The 18736-nt window shown below is 39.3% G+C and overlaps 3 protein-coding genes across 4 annotated transcripts; 2 read left to right on the top strand and 1 right to left on the bottom strand.

Moving 5' to 3' along the window:
• LOC111391924 (hyoscyamine 6-dioxygenase-like) lies at positions 1–2218 on the bottom strand. Of its 2 annotated transcripts, none has more exons than XM_023017212.1 (4): positions 1924–2218; positions 1587–1819; positions 993–1308; positions 1–512 (listed from the first exon to the last, which is right to left on the bottom strand). In XM_023017212.1, the coding sequence occupies exons 1-4, from the start codon at positions 2125–2127 to the stop codon at positions 276–278; spliced, it is 990 nt and encodes a 329-aa protein (XP_022872980.1). In that variant the 5' UTR covers positions 2128–2218; the 3' UTR covers positions 1–275. The 2 variants fall into 2 exon arrangements, with proteins under 2 accessions (XP_022872980.1, XP_022872979.1); XM_023017211.1 differs by having other exon boundaries at positions 1581–1819; positions 1924–2217.
• A 4670-nt stretch (positions 2219–6888) lies between these two features.
• Positions 6889–7748, top strand: LOC111391929. The gene is made up of 2 exons (XM_023017215.1): positions 6889–7301; positions 7397–7748. Exons 1-2 carry the CDS (start codon positions 6889–6891, stop codon positions 7746–7748), a joined length of 765 nt encoding a protein of 254 aa, XP_022872983.1.
• Positions 7749–16799: 9051 nt separating this feature from the next.
• Positions 16800–18081, top strand: LOC111391925 (RING-H2 finger protein ATL1-like). Its single transcript, XM_023017213.1, has one exon. The coding sequence runs from the start codon at positions 17072–17074 to the stop codon at positions 18038–18040; it is 969 nt and encodes a 322-aa protein (XP_022872981.1). The 5' UTR covers positions 16800–17071; the 3' UTR covers positions 18041–18081.
• The last annotated feature ends 655 nt before the right edge of the window (positions 18082–18736 follow it).

Below are 18736 nucleotides of genomic sequence, written 5' to 3'. Positions count from 1 at the left end.
TCACACACATAATTCAAATTTTGATGTCAAGTCTTACAATATAACTTCAAAGTTCAAAGAGGAATATCTATATCTATATGAAGATTCGAGCTAGCAACCTCCTGAAATCAAACGACCCATCAAAATTTAATTGAAATAATAGAACTTTCGCCTTAAATACCGATACGCAAAAGTAGAGTTGACAAAAGTAGGTTTTTTGGATAGTAATATGAACAATTTTTAATTTACAACATTCGAATAAGTAAATACAAATTCCATAATTTTCCAACTCCAGATTAATCCTTTGTTTGAACAACGTCGGTATAGGGACCAAACGCTTTGGAAGAAACAACAAAATCCTTGTGCATAAATGAATCATATAAAGGAGGATTTGATTCATTAATCAAAGCTTTGGCTGGTTCTACTATGCAATTTGGAGAAGGATTAATGAATGTGGCAATGGTTAATCTGTCTTCTTCTGAATTTGTCATTACTCTGTGTTCTGGACTTCTTAGCTTTCCATTGCTCATAATCTACACCAGAAGACGTGAGTGTTAGACTTGACAAGATTAAGGAAGGGAGATGTAAGATATTGTCCGTTGACGTTCAAAATATGTTTGAGCACCATTTTGTGTAAACATGAGTTTTGTAATAGTGACTTTTTGAATAATGTGCAGATTTAAATGTAAATTATTTTATTGGGAGAATGGGTAGATGAAAATGAGGGAAAAATGAATTTTTAGAATATGGGGCTAAAACAAGGCTCAATTGTTTCTATTTTTACATATTGAAATAAAATAAAAATTAAAAAAAAAAAAGAACTTTTGTAATATATTGTCAAATTCACTTGAGTTAAAGTCTCATCGTAATGTATTTTTTTTTTTCCGATTATGAGAAGTCTTCACTCAATTTTCTACTTTCTTTATCGAATATAATTAAAAGGGTGTAGCAAAAAGTTATTTTTATAAACAAATGAGCAATACCTCTAAAATAATTGAACAATTGAAGTATACCTCTAATTGAGTGCCTATGTTGACCACAAAGGCATTAGGTACAACCCCAACTCCAATCCACTTGCCATCATGTAACACTTGAAGTCCCTCGACATTTCCTTGAAATAGTATTGTTATAAAGCTATGATCAAAATGTTTTAATACTCCCAAAGTCACACTTGGGTCTGGGCATGCTGGATAATTACTTGCTGATAGAAATTGGACTTGACTTATTTCTTCAAAGTAACCCTTTTCAAGTCCCAATCCTTCAGAAATCAGCTCAAGAATTCTCCAACTCAATCTTCTTATTTCTTGTACATATGTTGCCATCACTTCTCTGAAAATCGCCACTAAAGATATTTGTGTTAAATGCGTTCATCATGCCACGAGTTCGAGAATTGTGTGTGAATCGTGTACGTGAACATTTTGGGTTCTGAAACCCTTGATGGTCACACACACGTTTACACTTTACAAACTCACACATGCGTAATTGTGTATCGGGCCTTGAAACTCATGATCACAAACTCACGCTTACGTAAGTGTGTTAAAAACATTTCTTGGAAGAGAAATAAATTTTTTTGGGGTTGGAAGGGAATTTTGAGACATCACCTGTACCTAGTTGGAATTTGAGGCCAACGTTGCATGCATTTTTCCAAGGGGTGACATGGGTGTTTAATGTTATCCCTCCACAAATGAACACCATCAATGGCAAAACTGGTGCTGCCCATATGCACCCAACCATTTTTAATGGCATCCCTTGAAATTTCCTCCACTGGCATATTGAATAATTCCTTCAACACATTAAGTGCCTCAGTTGATACACTTTCTGAAACTCCATGGTCAATCACCTGCAATTCCAATAAGAATCATATCAGATAACAAATTTAGAGTCGACCACACGATCCATTTTCAGTAAGTCTTCATTTAACAGTCAAAGAAAACAAAAGAAGACCTGAAAAACCCCGAAATTTTGACCAGCTTTAATGATTTTCTGAGTTGTGTCTAATTTTTCTGGACTGTTAAGGTTGATGATTGGGATTGCAGTGCATGTAGAAAAAGGGAGTTTCCCTGGTCTGTTTTCTGGGGGAAATGTGTAACTGAGAGGCACAGATTGGACATCAAACCACCTAGAAGAATGATCCTCCATTGTTGCCATGGAAATCACTTAAGGGGAGACTAATTTATATAAAATTTTCTCAACTTTGCCACTAATATGATTGACCAACCAAACAATCAATAACCTTATCAAGCATCTTCTAATAACAAGATTTAGCAAATTTAATTTATCAACTTGTGCACCATCGAAGTCACATTTCACACTGGGTGATCCCCATTTGAATTTTTTAATGTTATTGCTTATGGTCCCCATGTGATTACTTCTATAACAAAAATGCAAATATATATATATATGGTAGGGTAAATCTTAAGAAAATCATTAAACATTTTTTTAAATAATGCTTTTGACATTTACAATTATTCGAATTCTCCTAATAAAGTTAATTTGTGGGTATCAATTAGATATTCATTTCAAGACTTGGACATCAAATTGAGTCGAATCAAATTCACAATCACGAGCGAAGGTAGAGAATTGTGAAAGAATGAATCAATCCACATGTCCTAAATCGAAGCCATTGAGAAAAGAAAAAGAACGACACTAACTAAATGTAAAGGGATTCAATTCTTAGAATCTCTTTTCTTTTGATTAACAACTACGTTACTTTCGTCTTCGTTACTCTCATAATTTTGATCGGTGTTTTTATATTTATAATTATTATCGTGAAAGAAATATCAATTCAAAGTTGTTCTAGAATATTGAAGAATGATTAATTACTGAAAATGATAACTAATAATTTTGAATTACCAGTCGTATCAAATTTATTTCTTAAATATGAAAGGTATGAAAATAGGGCGTTGCAACGTTATCTTATGTCATCGTTTTCCATGTAATTAGTTTATAAGTAGTGATGTACATGATGTTGATCGTGCTAATAATTCTATGTGACAATACTTTTTTTATGGGAAATGTCACTTTCACCCACGTCAACAACATAAAAATATACCATAGTATGAATGTTGCATTTTTTTCGAGGGGAAAGGGACTAATCAGTTTGACAAATCTTAAAAAATAAGTGAAAGAAGAGGAAATTTAGTGCAATACAGCTTTTGGTTTGATTTATTTTATAAATTGATATGACGTCAAAATTTAATATAGTAAATATAAAATTGTTACTTTGTCTAGATGCATGTACTGGATTATATCATAATGTAATAAGTAATATTACTTTTAAATGCTATTAGCCACCCTACTCTAGCGTTTGCCAATTGTCAATCACGGATCATGAACTCCGACAATTGGTCAACATCGACACGTGCTTCAATTTTTGGTATTTTCACCAAATTTTATCATTGTAACCCTAGTTTCGATGACAATATCTCTCTAATAGAAGTTGTCTCTAATAGAAGTTGATTCTCAATAACCAACAATAGTTGATAATAGATTTCTAGTACCTATAGATGATTGTCATGCGTGCCATCGACCACGAATCACTTAGTACAATACGTCATACACCACTTTGGTTCAACTAGATAAAAGTGAAGGCAGAAATGCATAATTAGTCAATATATTTCTAAAAAATAATAGTTATATCAAAGGCATCAATCTAATAGGTATATTCATATACTTTGTATATGCATATTATGAAAATGTGAAAATACAACTTTCAAAGCATTCACAAATATTAGTTCATGTAACTTTTGAGCTTATTTTTGCAATCAAATATTTTCTTGGCCTCACAATGGTAATCACATCACCTAGGTTATATTTTATTACCATCGACTCGACAAGATTAAAGAAGAAAAATTCACAGAAAGATCTATCAATTTCTATATATCTAATCCAATGTATCAAACTTGTTTATAAGTTGCCTTTGTAATAAAACAAGTGAAATTAGCCGGGCTGCCATACTAGCCAAAAAGGAGTGCACAAGCACTACAGTTATACAATAGAATGAAGGTTGGGAGTTATGCATCACATACATTTGCATATTAATAATGCATAAGAGACAGATAATCTAAACTAAGAATTAAAATTAAGTCCCCATAACCTGCTGAATCAGAAAGTGAATTTGTTAGCACAATTTAGCACCCAATGTAGAAATATCATGAATTCCCTGCCCATTCTTGAAGAATTCAGAACTCTCAAAATTATTTTCTTCAACGAGTATAGCTATAGGGTTGACAGGGAACAAAACAAAAACAAAAAAAAATAAAAATAAAATAAAAAATAAAGACACCATAGATTTTGGCCGGATTTTAAATGATTTTGATTGGCAAACGGGTAAAGTCACTTGTGTGCTCTTCTCATTCAAGTTTGGCCTATGGATGGTTCATGCTCATTTTGAGATGAGTCATGGGTCGAGCACGGCCCCATTTTATTCACGAGTCCGCTCATTTTTGGGCTTCTTGTATTAATTTCTTTAGAAAGTACAATCTAGTGGATGGTTCGGTTTGGTCCATGAGACTCACGAGTCAAAGGGTCCAACCGAGCTTAGTTTGTGGACAGAAGTTGATCTTATGTGTCAGCTAATTCGACCCATGATCACCTAAATGTTTGATTTATCATAGGAATGGTCTTGCTGCCTGATCAACGCCTTTTCTTGCCTGGTAAATTTGCAATCACAGTTTCAAACTTCATCAAGTATAGCATATGGGTCATTAATAAGTTACTCCAGATTAGTAATCTACAGGTCTTCAACTGTTCCATTCTAGTACAATCTGTTCTCCATTCTTGTTAAATAGTAACACACTTGGAAAATAGTCTATTTTACGGAAGACTTTGATAAATAAATGCTCGTTATCCTTTAAATAATAATCTTTTCCAATCTCAACTCAAGTCAATATACTAAATTCATAATTTTGCTAAATGTTTAAGATTTAATAAGTTGTTTATGCATTTTGATTTAATAAATTAATACATATAGGTATGCGTAGTAAAAATATAAAATAGTTTTTAAATTATTAATTATTTATTTTATCAAAAAATAAATCACCGTTCTAAAATGATAATTTTTTCATCAATCCACTCAACTAAATTCCTCAAAAAATTGTTAAAAACGAAAAAAAGTAAAAGAGCAAAGAAGAAAATAAAAATTGAATTATTTTACTTTACCTTTAAGCACTAATCAATCTTCTCTTTTGTTCTTATAAAATATAATTTTGTGTTATCGAGAATTATATTCCCCAGATCCCCTCTTTTCCCTCTACTGATACGCACGCTAAGGCACTAATTGGATTACTTTTCAATTTCCAACCGAATGAAAACTAGTGCTCGTGAGGTCACCCAATTCCAATATTGTGGGGAGAATTTAATTGGCATATGCAATTTATCACTAGACGCATCCAAAAACCAAAGAAATTATTAGTTTTAAAATATTAGTACACTGTAAAATGTCTTAAATAATCAGACTTACTTTTACGATCATAGTTTGAATGAGTATTGATGTGGAAAGTTTGGTTACGTTCGAACACTGTATTCCGAGAATGTTTCTCGGAGAACTCTTGTGATTCCACATCTGTAGTGCTCGAGCATTATCTCCCCGTGATATAATGCTCGAGCACTTTCAGCTTTGTTGTATCCTCATTTTCATGATCCTGTCCTCGAGCGAGAACAGTCCTCGGGAAATATTCTCCTCGCAGCCTATGATTGTTATTATTGACTCAATAGGATTCCTATGTAGTTGGGACTTTAACTCTACCATATTACTTCAATACTTGACTCCCACAAGGATTCTATCCTAAACATAATCATGGCATTGGTCCAACTCCTTCACCTAATAGGACTCTGTTGGATAGAGATACCCAGCTAGTCGAGTGCCACTTGGAGAATGCCACCTACTAATATAAATACAGGACCATAGGTCATTGTTCAAGTACGTTTTCATTATTCCCTAGTTTATAGCCTCACGCATATAATTCCCCTTTCTGATTTAGGTATCGGAGGGGCGACGAGAACATACCTCGTTGCCTTTATTTCAGGTACCAGAAGACCACGATCGTGCTCATTCATAGTCCTCAAGCTCGGAAAATCAACAGGTACGATTTTTTGTAGTATCATTGGCGCCGTCTGTGGAAATGGCCACCAAAAGCCATGGTTAACACACGATCAGGTCTTCCTCCAGCAAGCTCATCCGCTACCGCCCCTCATCCTACTGAGGATCAACTGGCTCCTCAAGAAGAGTCGTTAGGAGTGCCCGCACCCCAACAAGCAGTCGTCACAACTGAAGCTTTCGAAGAGCTACGACAGCAGGTTGCCACGCTAATGCAGCTGTTAAGTCAAAGAAATTCGCATCCGTCACCAGCACAAGCAGAGCATGGTGATTTTAAGGCTAGTGCTCGAGCTCGACCACCAAACCCGGCAGCTGGCGGAGTAGAGACCTCGGGTATTCGTAATATGGCCTCCGGCTCGAGATCGGTTGCTATGGATTCTGGTGAGATTGTCCGGATCATTCAAGAAGGAATTACAGCTGGCCTACAACGGAATGCTCGGGAGCCAGGGGGTTTTACCCCTAACACTCCATTCACGCCGAAGATATTGTCATATCCCCTGCCCGACAGATTCAAATATCCTCACATTAAAGAGTATGATGAGACGATCGACCCAATCAACCATCTCAATGTATATACTGATGTCATGAATTTGCAAGTTGTGCCGGATCAGGTTATGTGCAAAGCCTTCCCGCAAATGCTGACTAACGCTGCTACGAATTGGTTCTCGACATTGGAGCCAAACTCCATAGCCTCATTCTCAGATTTGGCTGATAAGTTCTCAGCCTTCTTTGCAAGTAACAAGTGAATTAGAAAGACTGTGGTCTCTCTCATGCAACTTTGCCAGGGACCAAATGAAACCCTACGAGGATTTATGACGAGGTTTAACAAAGAAAGACTTCAAATACCAGACCTACACATCACAGCGGCTGTATCCACCCTCATTTACGCCATAAGATGTGAAGCCTTTAAGATGTCCTTATCAAAGACCCCGCCGCAGACTGTAACCGAGCTCCTTACTCAAGCTGAAAAATACATTAATATGGAGGATACGCTGAATCCAAGGAGATCTGGTCCCTTCCATGAAAAGCCCAAGAACAAGAAGCAACATGATTTCGTTTCCCGACCAGAGTATCTTCGGGAAAAGCGCAAGAATGAAGGTCCACCAGGGCCTCTCACCCGGTTGAACACCTCCAATGCAAATATCTTAATGGAGATCAAAGATATGAAAGAGTTAAAGTGGCCTTCGAGAATGAAGTCGCCCCCTGATACAAGAGATAGGAGCAAGTATTGTGAATTTCACCGAGATCATGGGCATACCACAGAAGATTGTCAAACCTTGTAGCGGGAAATTGAAGCCCTCATTAAAATAGGCTCTTAAGGAATTACATTGGTCATGATAAACGCTCGAGGAATGACCGTCGGAATGAGCCTAGAGCAGGAAGCAGTGCTCAACTCACTGCCGGGACAATTAATATTATCATTGGAGGCATAGTATCTGGAGGAGACACAAACAGTGAGCGAAAGCAATATGCCCGTCAACATGCTCATACCTCAAGGGAATCCCGTGATAAACTCGAAGACATTACCTTTAGGGTAGGGGATTTGGAAGGAGTATCATATCCTCATGACGATGCCTTGGTTGTCTCAACAGTTGTGGCCAACTTTGAAGTAAAGAGGATTCTGGTTGATAATGAGAGTGCAGCAAACATACTCTCACAAGGCTTTCACTAATATGGGAATCTCTCCCAAACAGCTCAAAGTAGTAAAAACTCCTCTACAGGGATTTGGTGGTGGAGTCATTATCCCGGAGGGCATCGTCGAGCTTCCGCTTACATTGGGTTCTGGCAATGCACAAGTGACGGAGATCGTACCCTTTCAAGTGGTTAACACTTTTATATCTTACAACATCATTTCGGGGAAACCCCTACTGAACAAGATCCAAGCTATTGTATCAACTTTCCACCCGGCCATGAAGTCCCCGACAGGCCATGGCATTGAAATAGTTCGAGGAGATCAAACAGCTGTCAGACAGTGCTATGTTACTAGCATTCGAGAAATAAGTACAGATGTCATGCAACTTTCAGACCTCCAGCTCGAGCTTGAGCCAAGGGGTAGACTTGCCCCGATTGAGCAATTGGAAGTGGTCGAGTTCGAGCATGGAAAAATGGTAACTATTGGTTGGGATCTCAAGACCAGCCTTCGGGAGGAAGTCATCAATTGTCTATCCCGCAATATCGATGTTTTTGCATGGAAGGTCGAGGATATGCCAGGGATAAACCCTGAAGTAGTAGTCCATAGACTCAATATAAGCTCGAGGGCCAAACCTGTTAAGCAAAGGAAGAGGCAGTTTGCGCCAGAAAGACGTATGGTCATTTAGGAAGAGGTCAGCAAACTGGTGAGAGCGGGATTCATAAGGGAAGTCCAGTACCCCGATTGGCTCGCTAATGTTGTTCTTGTGAAGAAGGCTAGTGGTAAATGGAGAGTCTGCATCGACTTTACAAATCTCAATAAGACATGCCCTAAAGACAGCTACCCGCTCCCCAAGATTAACAGTCTTGTGGATAGCACATCCGGACATAAGTTGTACAGCTTCTTAGATGCATTCTTGGGATATCATCAAATCCTCATGATTGAGGAAGACCAAGAGAAGACTTCATTCATGACTAATTCAGCTATATATTGCTATAGGGTGATGCCATTTGGGTTGAAAAATGCTGGGGTGACATGTCAGAGGCTCATCAACAAAGTCTTCATTGATTTGATAGGGAAGAACATCGAGGCCTATGTTGACGACATAGTGGTAAAAAGCAAGAAGGTAGAGCAGCACATATCCGACCTGAAGGAGGTGTTCGTCACCCTATGAAAATATCGGATGAAGCTTAACTCAGAAAAATGTGTATTTGGTGTAGCTTAGGGAAAATTTTTGGGCTTTATGATCACTCACCGGGGGATAGAAGCTAACCCCGATAAGATCCAGACTTTGGCAGCAATGGAATCGCCCAAAACTAAGAAAGAAGTGCAAAAATTAATAGGGAGGGTAACAACCCTAAATAGGTTCATGTCTGGAGTAGCAAATAGGTGCTTCTCTTTCTTCAAAATTCTTAGAGGCAGCCAATCCTTTGAATGGAATGAGGAGTGTGAAAAGGCTTTTCAGGAGCTGAAACAAACATTGGCGTCTCCTCCTATCCTCACTAAACTTGAGCCTGGGGATACTTTGTTATTATACTTGGCCGTGTCTCAAAACGCAGTAAGCGACGTCTTGGTGAAAGAGGTCAATAAAGACCAGCAACCCATTTACTACTTGAGTGAAGTCCTACTTGATACGGAGACTAGGTATACTTTGGCCAAGTAGCTTGTTCTTGCCCTAATAGTGGTAGCACGAAAGTTTCAGCAATATTTTCAGTCTCATCTCATTGTGATGCTTACTAATCAGCCTCTGAAACACATCCTTCAAAAGCCAGACGTCTCAGGCGGGTTATTAAAGTGGGAAATTAAACTTGGAGAGTTTGACATAGAGTTCAAGCCCCATCCGTTCATCAAAACCCAAGCTTTAGCGGACTTCATTGCAGAACTCACCCCAAAGCCTCGGGGTCCAAAAGAGAGCTCGAGCACTACAACAGTTGTTAGACAAATTTTTGTGGATGGAGCATCAAACTCCTTGGGCTCAGGTGCAAGGGTCATCATAACGAGCCCGGACATGCTCATAGACATTCAGTGTGCACTCAGGTTCGAATTCGAGGCAACCAACAATAAGGCAGAGGATGACGCTGTCATCATAGCCATGGAACTCGCCATTAATCTCGAACTTGAAAATATCAAAATTTTTAGTGATTCCCAGCCGGTGGTTGGGCAGATTGACAGAACATTCGAGAAGAAAGACGAGAAAATGAGCTTATACTGCTTAAAAGTTCACGATCTCCGATGAAAATTGAAAAGTTGTGAAATTGTGAAGATTGCTCGGGCTGACAATTACAAGGCAGATGCCTTATCAAGGTTTTATGGGAGTAGATGGACTTGACAGGACAGTACATGTCAGATTTGTGACCGAGCCTAGCATCAATTCAACCGTTAGGGTCATGGACATTGATCACGAGCCATCATGGATGGACCCAATTCTGGACTTCATAACAAATGGCAATCTTCCAGAAGACCCTCAGGCATCAAGGAGCGCTCGGTCAAAAGCTCCAAGGTATTGCATTATTAATGGAGTCTTTGTTTCGCAGAAGCTTCACACTTCCGTACCTTAGGTGCCTTAAGCCTTTAGAATCCTCCTAAGCCCTAGAGAAAGTTTATGAAGGGGTATGTGGGAACCATCAAGGAGCTCGGGCATTAGCCTTCAAACTCATAAGGTACGGGTATTACTGGCCTATCATGAAGAAGGATGCCGTGGAATATGTGAAGAAATGTGATAAGTGCCAGATGTTTGGCAATGTTATCCGCTCTCCCGCAGAGGACCTCACCAACATTAGTTGCTCAGCTCCGTTTGAACAATGGGAGATTGATATCCTCGGTCCGTTTCCAATAACTAGAGGACAATTGAAGTTTGTAGTTGTAGCAGTGGAGTACTTTAGGAAGTGGGTTGATGCTGAGCCCTTGGCAAAGATCTCAGAACCTAAGATGAGAGCTTTTATTTGGAGGTCCATCATATGCAGGTTCAAGATACCAAAGGTCCTCATAATTGATAACGGTCGACAATTTGACAATATACAATTCAAGGATTTCTATTCCAACCTAGGGGTTAACCACCGCCTGACGTCAGTTTCTCATCCCCAAAGTAATGGCCTAGCCGAGGTCACCAATTGGATCATATTGCAAGACGTCCGAACAAGGATTGGAGATGCAAGAGGTTCTTTGTCCGATGAGTTGTCTTCCATACTTTGGACATATAGAACATCCCACAGGACCGCCACCGACGAGAGCCCCTTTATGTTAGCTTTTGGAATCGAAGCTACCATTCACATTGAAATAAGATTACCCAGCCAAAGAAGACTTAATCTCGAAGAAACAAGGCACACCACTGAACATCTCGACCTCTTGGAAGAAGTTCGTGATCGGCCAGCCTTAAGAATAGCCTCTTACCAAGACAGAACAACAAAGTATTTCAATAGAAGAGTAAGGCTGCGAAGATTCAAAGCTAGAGATTTGGTGTTGAGAAAGGCTGAAGCCGCTGGTCATGCTTCGGGAAAACTTGGACCAGTTTGGGAAGAACTCTTTGAAGTCATACGATAGGTCCCAGAAGGTACATACAGTTTAAAAGATACTTCAGGAAGATCACTCCCAAGACTATGGAACGCCGAAAACTTAAAGGTATATACAAGTAACTCGCTTCACCATGTTTTAGAAATAAGGCCTGCGTGCCAAATCTATTTTCCTTTTTATCATTAATAAGGCCTAGGTGCCAAATCTATTTTTTTTATCCTAAGGCCTGTGTGCCAAGTCCATTTATAGAGTTATATTACATTTAAATTCGATGATATGATCACTACAAACCAAAGCCTTACCCCGAGCAAGCACCTCAAAGCCTTGCCACGAGCAAGCAACGCAAAGCCTTGCCCCGCGCAAGCACCTCAAAGTCTTGCCCCGAGCAAGTAGATCAAAAGCATTGCCTCGAGTAAGCACTGCAAAGCCTTACCCTGAGCAAGCACCTCAAAGCCTTGCCCCGAGCAAGTAGATCAAAAGCCTTGCCCTTAGCAAGCACCTCAAAGCCTTGCTCCGAGCAAGCACTTCAAAGCCTTGCCCCGAGCATGCACTCGAAGTATCCTTGCCCCGAGCAAGCACTCAAAGTCTTGCCCTAAGCAAACACTTCAGAGGCCCCAAGCAAGCATCTACCAAAATACCAATCAAGGCAATGTAAAATACCCGAGCACATAACATTCCCGATCACGTCGGGCACAAAACTCGTCAAAAAGGCCCAGCTTGTTCTCGGGAAGTAAGCTCGGGAATCGCACTTTCATGGACCGTGGCTTCCCTAGACCTTAGGAACATGAGAACAAGATCAATCATCAAAGGTAATGTATTGATCGAGCTTAATTACTTTGGGCGTCTGATCTATGCTTAACAAAATCTTCAGGATAAGGACCCGAGATTAAGATCGAGCTTGTCACTTATGATCAAGGTTCGTCAATTATAATTGTCATTTCTTACAATTTAGTCCTCGAGATATTTTTCGATATTTAGGAATGACCTTAAGATCGAGCTATTATCTTTGTCTGAAACTTCATAATGGATTAAGTCATCACGATTTCTGAGCAGATTATATTCCTTATTCAGTTGTCGGGGTAATATGATAAAGATCGAGATCATTGTCATGATCGAGTTCATTACTTGGCATTAAAATTCTTATACAACTAAGTCATCGATATAAATCCTTCTACGATGACTTATCAAACGATCATGTCCTCGAGGAGGCCATTGTATCATATCGAAATTAGTGATCGAGCATAATGTAAAACGGACAATAAAAATAAAAAAAATAATAACAAATCGATCACTCATTTCAAAAATTCGAAGGAAAATGCCCGAGGTTATGGACAAGCATGTTCATTACATCATCGTCAAAATATAATCGTGGAAAGGGAGTTGTGATTTTCTACTCTTGGTCTTCATCCCTAAGAGCAGCATCACCCTTCTCTAACGTATCCTCGTCCTCGATCGCCTCGTCGACTGTGTTAGAATCAGACAGCTCGAGGGTCTCAGCTATATCAGGGATCATCTTGAGCTCCTCAGGGGCAACCTCTGGCATCTTCATCCTAAGAAAGGCCCGAGCTTCTTTAAGGGCATGAAGGTACGAGCCTAACACATACTTGCCCTTCAGCCTGTCCATTTCCTCGGACTTTTTAAAGTCCTCGATTGCTGAAGCTCGAGCCTCCTCAACCTTGGCCCCAAAATCTTTCTTGAGCTGTTCAAGCTCGAGCTTTAGTTCTTCAGCTTCGTCCTTGGTAGCCCCCACTTCATCCCGAGCTTTTCTCAGCTCGTTTCTTGCATCCTCACGCTCCCTTTGGAGCTGGGATCGAGTAGCCTCGACATCAGCAAGCTTCTTATATCGTAGCTCCATAGCCTCAACCAACCCTGCCACCTTGTGGGATTCATCCATCCCTTGCAGTGAAAGTCCTCAGGCAATGCTCAGTGTTTAACAATAAAAAAAGAAAGAGCATTAGAACGGGAAAAATACTTCGTACAACATCATAAAGGGGTCAATACTTACTTCCAAGGTAAGAAGCTCGAGGGCCTTCATGCCCTCGTCAAACCCAACGTCGCCTCTGTATTTTGCAACGATGCTCGGGACCAAATGGCACCGTTCAAAGTCCTCGATGATCGAGGCAACAGGAGGAATGGAGTCATCCTCGAGATCAACAACCTCGGGAGTTACCCGAGGAGGAAGTGGCTATGAAGACCTTGGAGTTGGTCTGGGAGAATTCCCCTGTCATCGAGGAGGAAGAGGGCTCGGAGCTCGAGGCCTTGAACTCGATGATTCTCCCGGACTTCTAGGAGGAACTTCAGTTGTGTAAACTCAAGGTCTCTTTTTCTCCTTCTTCTAACCTGAAGCCCTGACCTGGGGCTCCTTAGACTTCGAGCTCACTGCTCGACGTAGAGCTGATGGATCAAAAGACTTCTCTGCACAAAATTTCAAGTGTTAGGCAAGGGCACATGATCGAGAAAAAATGAATAAATTGACAGAAGAATAAATATCCTACCCTGGAGGCCTTTTGCACACACAAGGTTGAGGATGTCATCCCCGAGAATATCATCTATATCATACACCAAGGGCTCAAGATCCTCTAACATCTGTCGATCCCTCTCTAGAGTTTCGAAGTAGGCCTGTCCCTCACAAAACTTTGCTGTGTCCGGGATATCCCACAAAGGCCAAAAAGAGAGATTGGGATCTCGAGCTATAACATAGAACCATTTATCTTTCCACCCCTTCAACGAACTAGGCATCCTCGGGATCCTAAAGGCACCTCAAGAAGAAAGGTAAGAGAAACATGTAAACTTAGAGAGCTGTTTAAGCTCGAAAACCATTCGACATAGGTCGAGGTATGGCGTGATACCTATAGGCAATGAAGAAGTAAACGAGCATTCTCCAACCATTGGGCACTAATTGTCCCATGCACATGGAATGCTTGACCAAAAAACCAACAAAAAACGGATGCATGCGCCATTTGAACCCAGCCTTTAAAGAGTCCCTAAAAATCACAAACTCACCTTCTCGGGCCCTATTCATTCTATCCTCAGGGTCAGGAGACCTACAGTCATTGTAGGGCATAAGCCCATATTCGCTCGTCGCCTACATAACTAGATGTTCTTTAAACCTACATTGGACGTCGAGAAACTTAAGGTCGACAACGTCTGGCTCCCTAGGTCGAGCGTCTAAAGGAACAGCTGCAGGTTTTAACTGAGCCCTACAGTCCCTAGAGTTATCCGAACTCTCAGATCCCCAGTCACTTTCAGTACTCGACATCTCTCTTCAATTTAAAACTAAAGAAATAACTTAAAAGTCCAGAGCCTTATCTCAAGGAACCCGATGCCCAAACAACAAAGGCTAAGTTTATAGCTTGACCTCGATCTGGCACTTGAAGATTCACAAAGAGTAAAAAGTGAAAAATGAACAGAATCATGGGGTATTTATAGAACCTTGGGGGAAGACCAAGGGTCACATCAATCTCAGCCGTTGGCCCATGCCACGTGTCTCCCATCTAAGGACCCCTTATTTTTTACTGGGACAGCTCGCGCTCTTGCTATCTCCACACTGACTTCCCCCTGAACACATTAAAATCCCAACGACATCACTTATCAGCAAATCGAACTCTATGCATCTCGCACCCTGGCTTGACTTCCTTAGCCCGATCCCAGGGTAGGATGCACGGGGGGAGGGGGCAGTGATGTGGAAAGTTTGGTTATGCTCGAACACTGTATCCCGAGGATGTTTCTCGGAGAACTCTTGTGATTCCACATCTGTAGTGCTCGAGCATTATCTCCTCGCGATATAATGCTCGAGGGCTTTCATTCTTGTTGTATTCTCATTTTCATGATCCTGTCCTCGAGCGAGAATGGTCCTCGAGAAATATTCTCCTCGCAGCCTACGATTGTTATTATTGACCTAATAGGATTCCTACGTAGTTGGGACTCTAAGTCTACCATATTACTTTAATACTTGACTCCCACATGGATTCTATTCTAAACATAATCATGGCATTGGTCCAACTCCTTCACCTAATAGGACCTGTTGGATAGAGATACCCAACTAGTCGAGTGCCATTCGGAGAATGCCACCTACTACTATAAATACAGGGCCATGAGTCATTGTTCAGGTGCGTTTTCATTATTCCCCGATTCATAGCCTCACGCATATAATTCCTCTAGCATCGGAGGGGCGACGAGAGCATACCTTGTTGCCTTTATTTCAAGTACCAGAAGACCACGATCGTGCACATTCATAGTCCTCAAGCTCGAGAAATCAACAAGTACGATTTTTGGTAGCATCAAGTATGAATCTCTGTTCAAGTTAAATTACACGATTGAGATTAAATCAAACTTGACTTAGAGGTGTAAACTAGATTGTGTTGAGCGGACAAGGGGACTACGTGCATGCCTACAACTCCGTTGTTCTAAAATGAAGGATTTTTAGTGTTTCTAATATATATATATATATATATATATATTTATAATATATATTAGTCCCTATGTCACTTTCACCTACTTAAATTTCGACGCTACATTTTTTAGGAGTTTCACTAAAATTCTAACACCTTAAAAATGTAATTAAGAGTCAAAATCAAAGGAAGAAACGACATAGGGGACATCGACATGGGGACTTGAGATTTGAACTCAAGAATTAAAGATGTCATTAGACACATTTGTTTTGTGGGGTGGGGACTTGAAGAATTAGATAGCTATGGCCCCATTTGAGAGGGATTTTGAGAATTGATTTTTTGACCGTTAGAAAAAAAGTGGAGTCCACCAGTAAGAGAAGAAATAAAAAATTACGATTGAAATAATAAAATAACGGGCAAAAAATTAATTTTTTTGGAATAAAAAATTCCTCCCAAACAGGCTGTATATCGAAGTTCTTGAACTCTTTAGACCGCTATATTTGACCAATTTTAATCATAATTCCTTTCATGATACAGTTTCATATTCAGCTGATGTAGATGGAAAGATTCTAACTTTGCATTTGAATTCTTGATATATTCAACGCTCTAAAATCTATACACGTTCGTTAAATGTATTTTTAAATTGTAATCGTAGATTCCTTTCTCATCTTCCATGTGTAAAACCAGACAAATAAGGAACCTTAATAAAGTTTTTAACAAGGAATCCTAAAACACTGCACGAGCAAATTGTTGAATGAGTCAAAACGTAAATGAAGCAACCTGTAAGTGAAAATATTCATATCCAATATTTAAACATTATAATGATCAACATATTAGTGGACAGGGTGATATTTGGCTAATGACAGTCATACACAATCCGTGTCTACATTTTCGCAGGCACTTCTCTTTGAAGAGGATCCACGACTAGTCAAGCCCTGATAATATTTTTAGGTAATGTTACTTAGTCCTACTAAGAGTGCTTATGTAGCATTACACTAAATTTTTTCACTCGGCATCGAATTAAACATCATGTTCCACTGGTTGTGCAGGCTTTCGTGTCGAGTTCAGTGTATCAAGCCAGTTACGAGTATTTTCTCTCAAAATTTTGAAGTGTCACGTTCCCAACACTGCCTGTCAAACATCTAAATAAATAAGTCAACTAGGGTTTTCTCCAATTCCCATGCCCATGTCTCAGCCTCTTCAAACACATGGTACAAGTCTTCCTCAAAACTTTCCTCATTTTCATGCAATGTTGTCCATTTTTAATGATTCATTGTGTGTTTGACTTTTGAATTCTCCATAAAACTGATTCATCACCTTCCGCTACCCCACCCACTCACCTCGTGTTCTGTTTCATCATTTTCTTGATTTCACACATGATACACCAGCTAACATCATGATTCTGAATTTCTAATACATTAACTGTTCATTCCAATTTCAAAGTTTTTCCTCAAGTTCTTGCCAATGGGCACCATTAACATTCAAGAATCTCAATCTCCTACTCCAATCAATAGCCCTTCTCCTTCAATATCCAACAATGGATTCCCAATCCTAGCCATTGCAGTATTATGCATCACAGCAACAGCTTTCTTACTAATCAGCTACTATATTTTGGCCACAAAGTGCTGCTTCAGATGGCAACAGTTTGACCCTTTGCGGCGTTTTTCTTTTCGACGACAAACGAGGAACGATGATCCATTGACAGCCTACTCTCCCTCGTGGCAAAGCCGAGGCCTCGAAGAGTTACTTATTCGAGAAATCCCCACTTTCCAGTATAGTAAAAATGCCGAAAATGGGATCCCGTCGAAATGTGTGGTGTGTTTAAATGAATTCCAAGAACATGATATACTTAAACTCCTTCCCAAATGTAATCATGTTTTTCACTTAGACTGTGTTGATATATGGCTTCAGAGCAATGCAAATTGTCCTCTATGCAGATCAGCCATTTCAGGCAGAAATCGATACCGGCTTGACCGAATCATTGCACCAAATTCTTCACCTCAAGATCCACAACCCTTGAGCATTGCGGGAAGTGAGGAAGATTTTGTTGTGATTGAACTTAGTAGACACCAAGAAAGAGGTGGTTCAAGCAGAAATCTGGATCCTTCAAGTACAACTCATTCATCAAGAAAGTTTGATCAGAAGATTGGCAAATCAAAACCCAGAAAATTTCATCATGTTTCAATCATGGGAGATGAAGGCATCGATGTAAGAGAAAAAGATGATCAATTTTTAATACAGCCCATCAGAAGATCTTTCTCAATGGATTCCGCAGTGGATCGACACGTTTATTTGTCAGTTCAAGAAATCATGCAGCGAAATGGACAGCTGTTTGAGGTAAGAAACAATGAAGAAAGCAGTAGCAGAGGATATAAATCAATTTTTTCATTTGGACACGCAAGAGGATCAAGAAACTCTGTTCTTCCTATTTGAATTTTTTTTTTTCTTTTTTTGTTATATTAGAAAAATCTTAAAACACGTTTACTTGTTATTTAGTTGCAGAATTTTATTTGGATTTGATACATTTTTCTCTCTATAGAATAGTAATCAAATGACGTTCTTAGTTTGCAGGATTGAACTATTGTGTAAATTTATTTTATAAAGAAACTGATGCATCTAACAAAAGCCTAGCCTAATTTTGGTCGACTCCCAGATTCGGTCAAACGATGTCTAGATTTTTTAAAAGTAATTTTTATATTAATCTCTACCCTTATTGCATGTTTGGTAAAGGTTAAGTTTCAGATAATTTTTAAGTAAGTTTAACTTACCTTTTATCCATATATTTTATAAAATTCACAATATACTCTCCACTTGATCTCCATTCATTCGATGAGACTCACAATTTATAAGTATTAGGACTTTGAATTCTACTTTAAAATGTCTATATTTTTAAGAGTATTTCAAACCCTTATATATTGGTCTATATTTCAACATTTTATCGACATGAGATTTATCTTTTAACATGCCTTTAAAAATGGTTGCTTACTTGAGCAAATCAATCTTAAATTTTGGGTGTTCATGTAAATCTTAATCGAATAGAATTACTTGTTTGAGTTTAATAGACTCTGATACATTATTAAAATTTGGAGTTCCATCATAAAAAATCAATTTTATTAAGAGAAATAGCCT

The sequence above is a fragment of the Olea europaea genome, unplaced genomic scaffold (assembly GCF_002742605.1).
Source record: "Olea europaea var. sylvestris unplaced genomic scaffold, O_europaea_v1 scaffold858, whole genome shotgun sequence".
NCBI lineage: Eukaryota > Viridiplantae > Streptophyta > Magnoliopsida > Lamiales > Oleaceae > Olea > Olea europaea.
This window is presented reverse-complemented; position numbering and strand designations above follow the sequence as displayed.

Bases quoted from the DNA above. Each gene is read 5' to 3' on its own strand.
- LOC111391924 (XM_023017211.1), bottom strand. From the start codon at position 2,127: ATGGCAACAATGGAGGATCATTCTTCTAGGTGGTTTGATGTCCAATCT. The intron at 1,820-1,923 runs GTCTTCTTTTGT...TTGGAATTGCAG, and splicing joins AAAATTTCGGGGTTTTTCAG to GTGATTGACCATGGAGTTTC. The intron at 1,309-1,580 runs GTGATGTCTCAA...GGCGATTTTCAG, and splicing joins CAAATTCCAACTAGGTACAG to AGAAGTGATGGCAACATATG.
- LOC111391929 (XM_023017215.1), top strand. From the start codon at position 6,889: ATGACGAGGTTTAACAAAGAAAGACTTCAAATACCAGACCTACACATC. The intron at 7,302-7,396 runs GTATTGTGAATT...TAGGCTCTTAAG, and splicing joins GATACAAGAGATAGGAGCAA to GAATTACATTGGTCATGATA.
- LOC111391925 (XM_023017213.1), top strand. From the start codon at position 17,072: ATGGGCACCATTAACATTCAAGAATCTCAATCTCCTACTCCAATCAAT.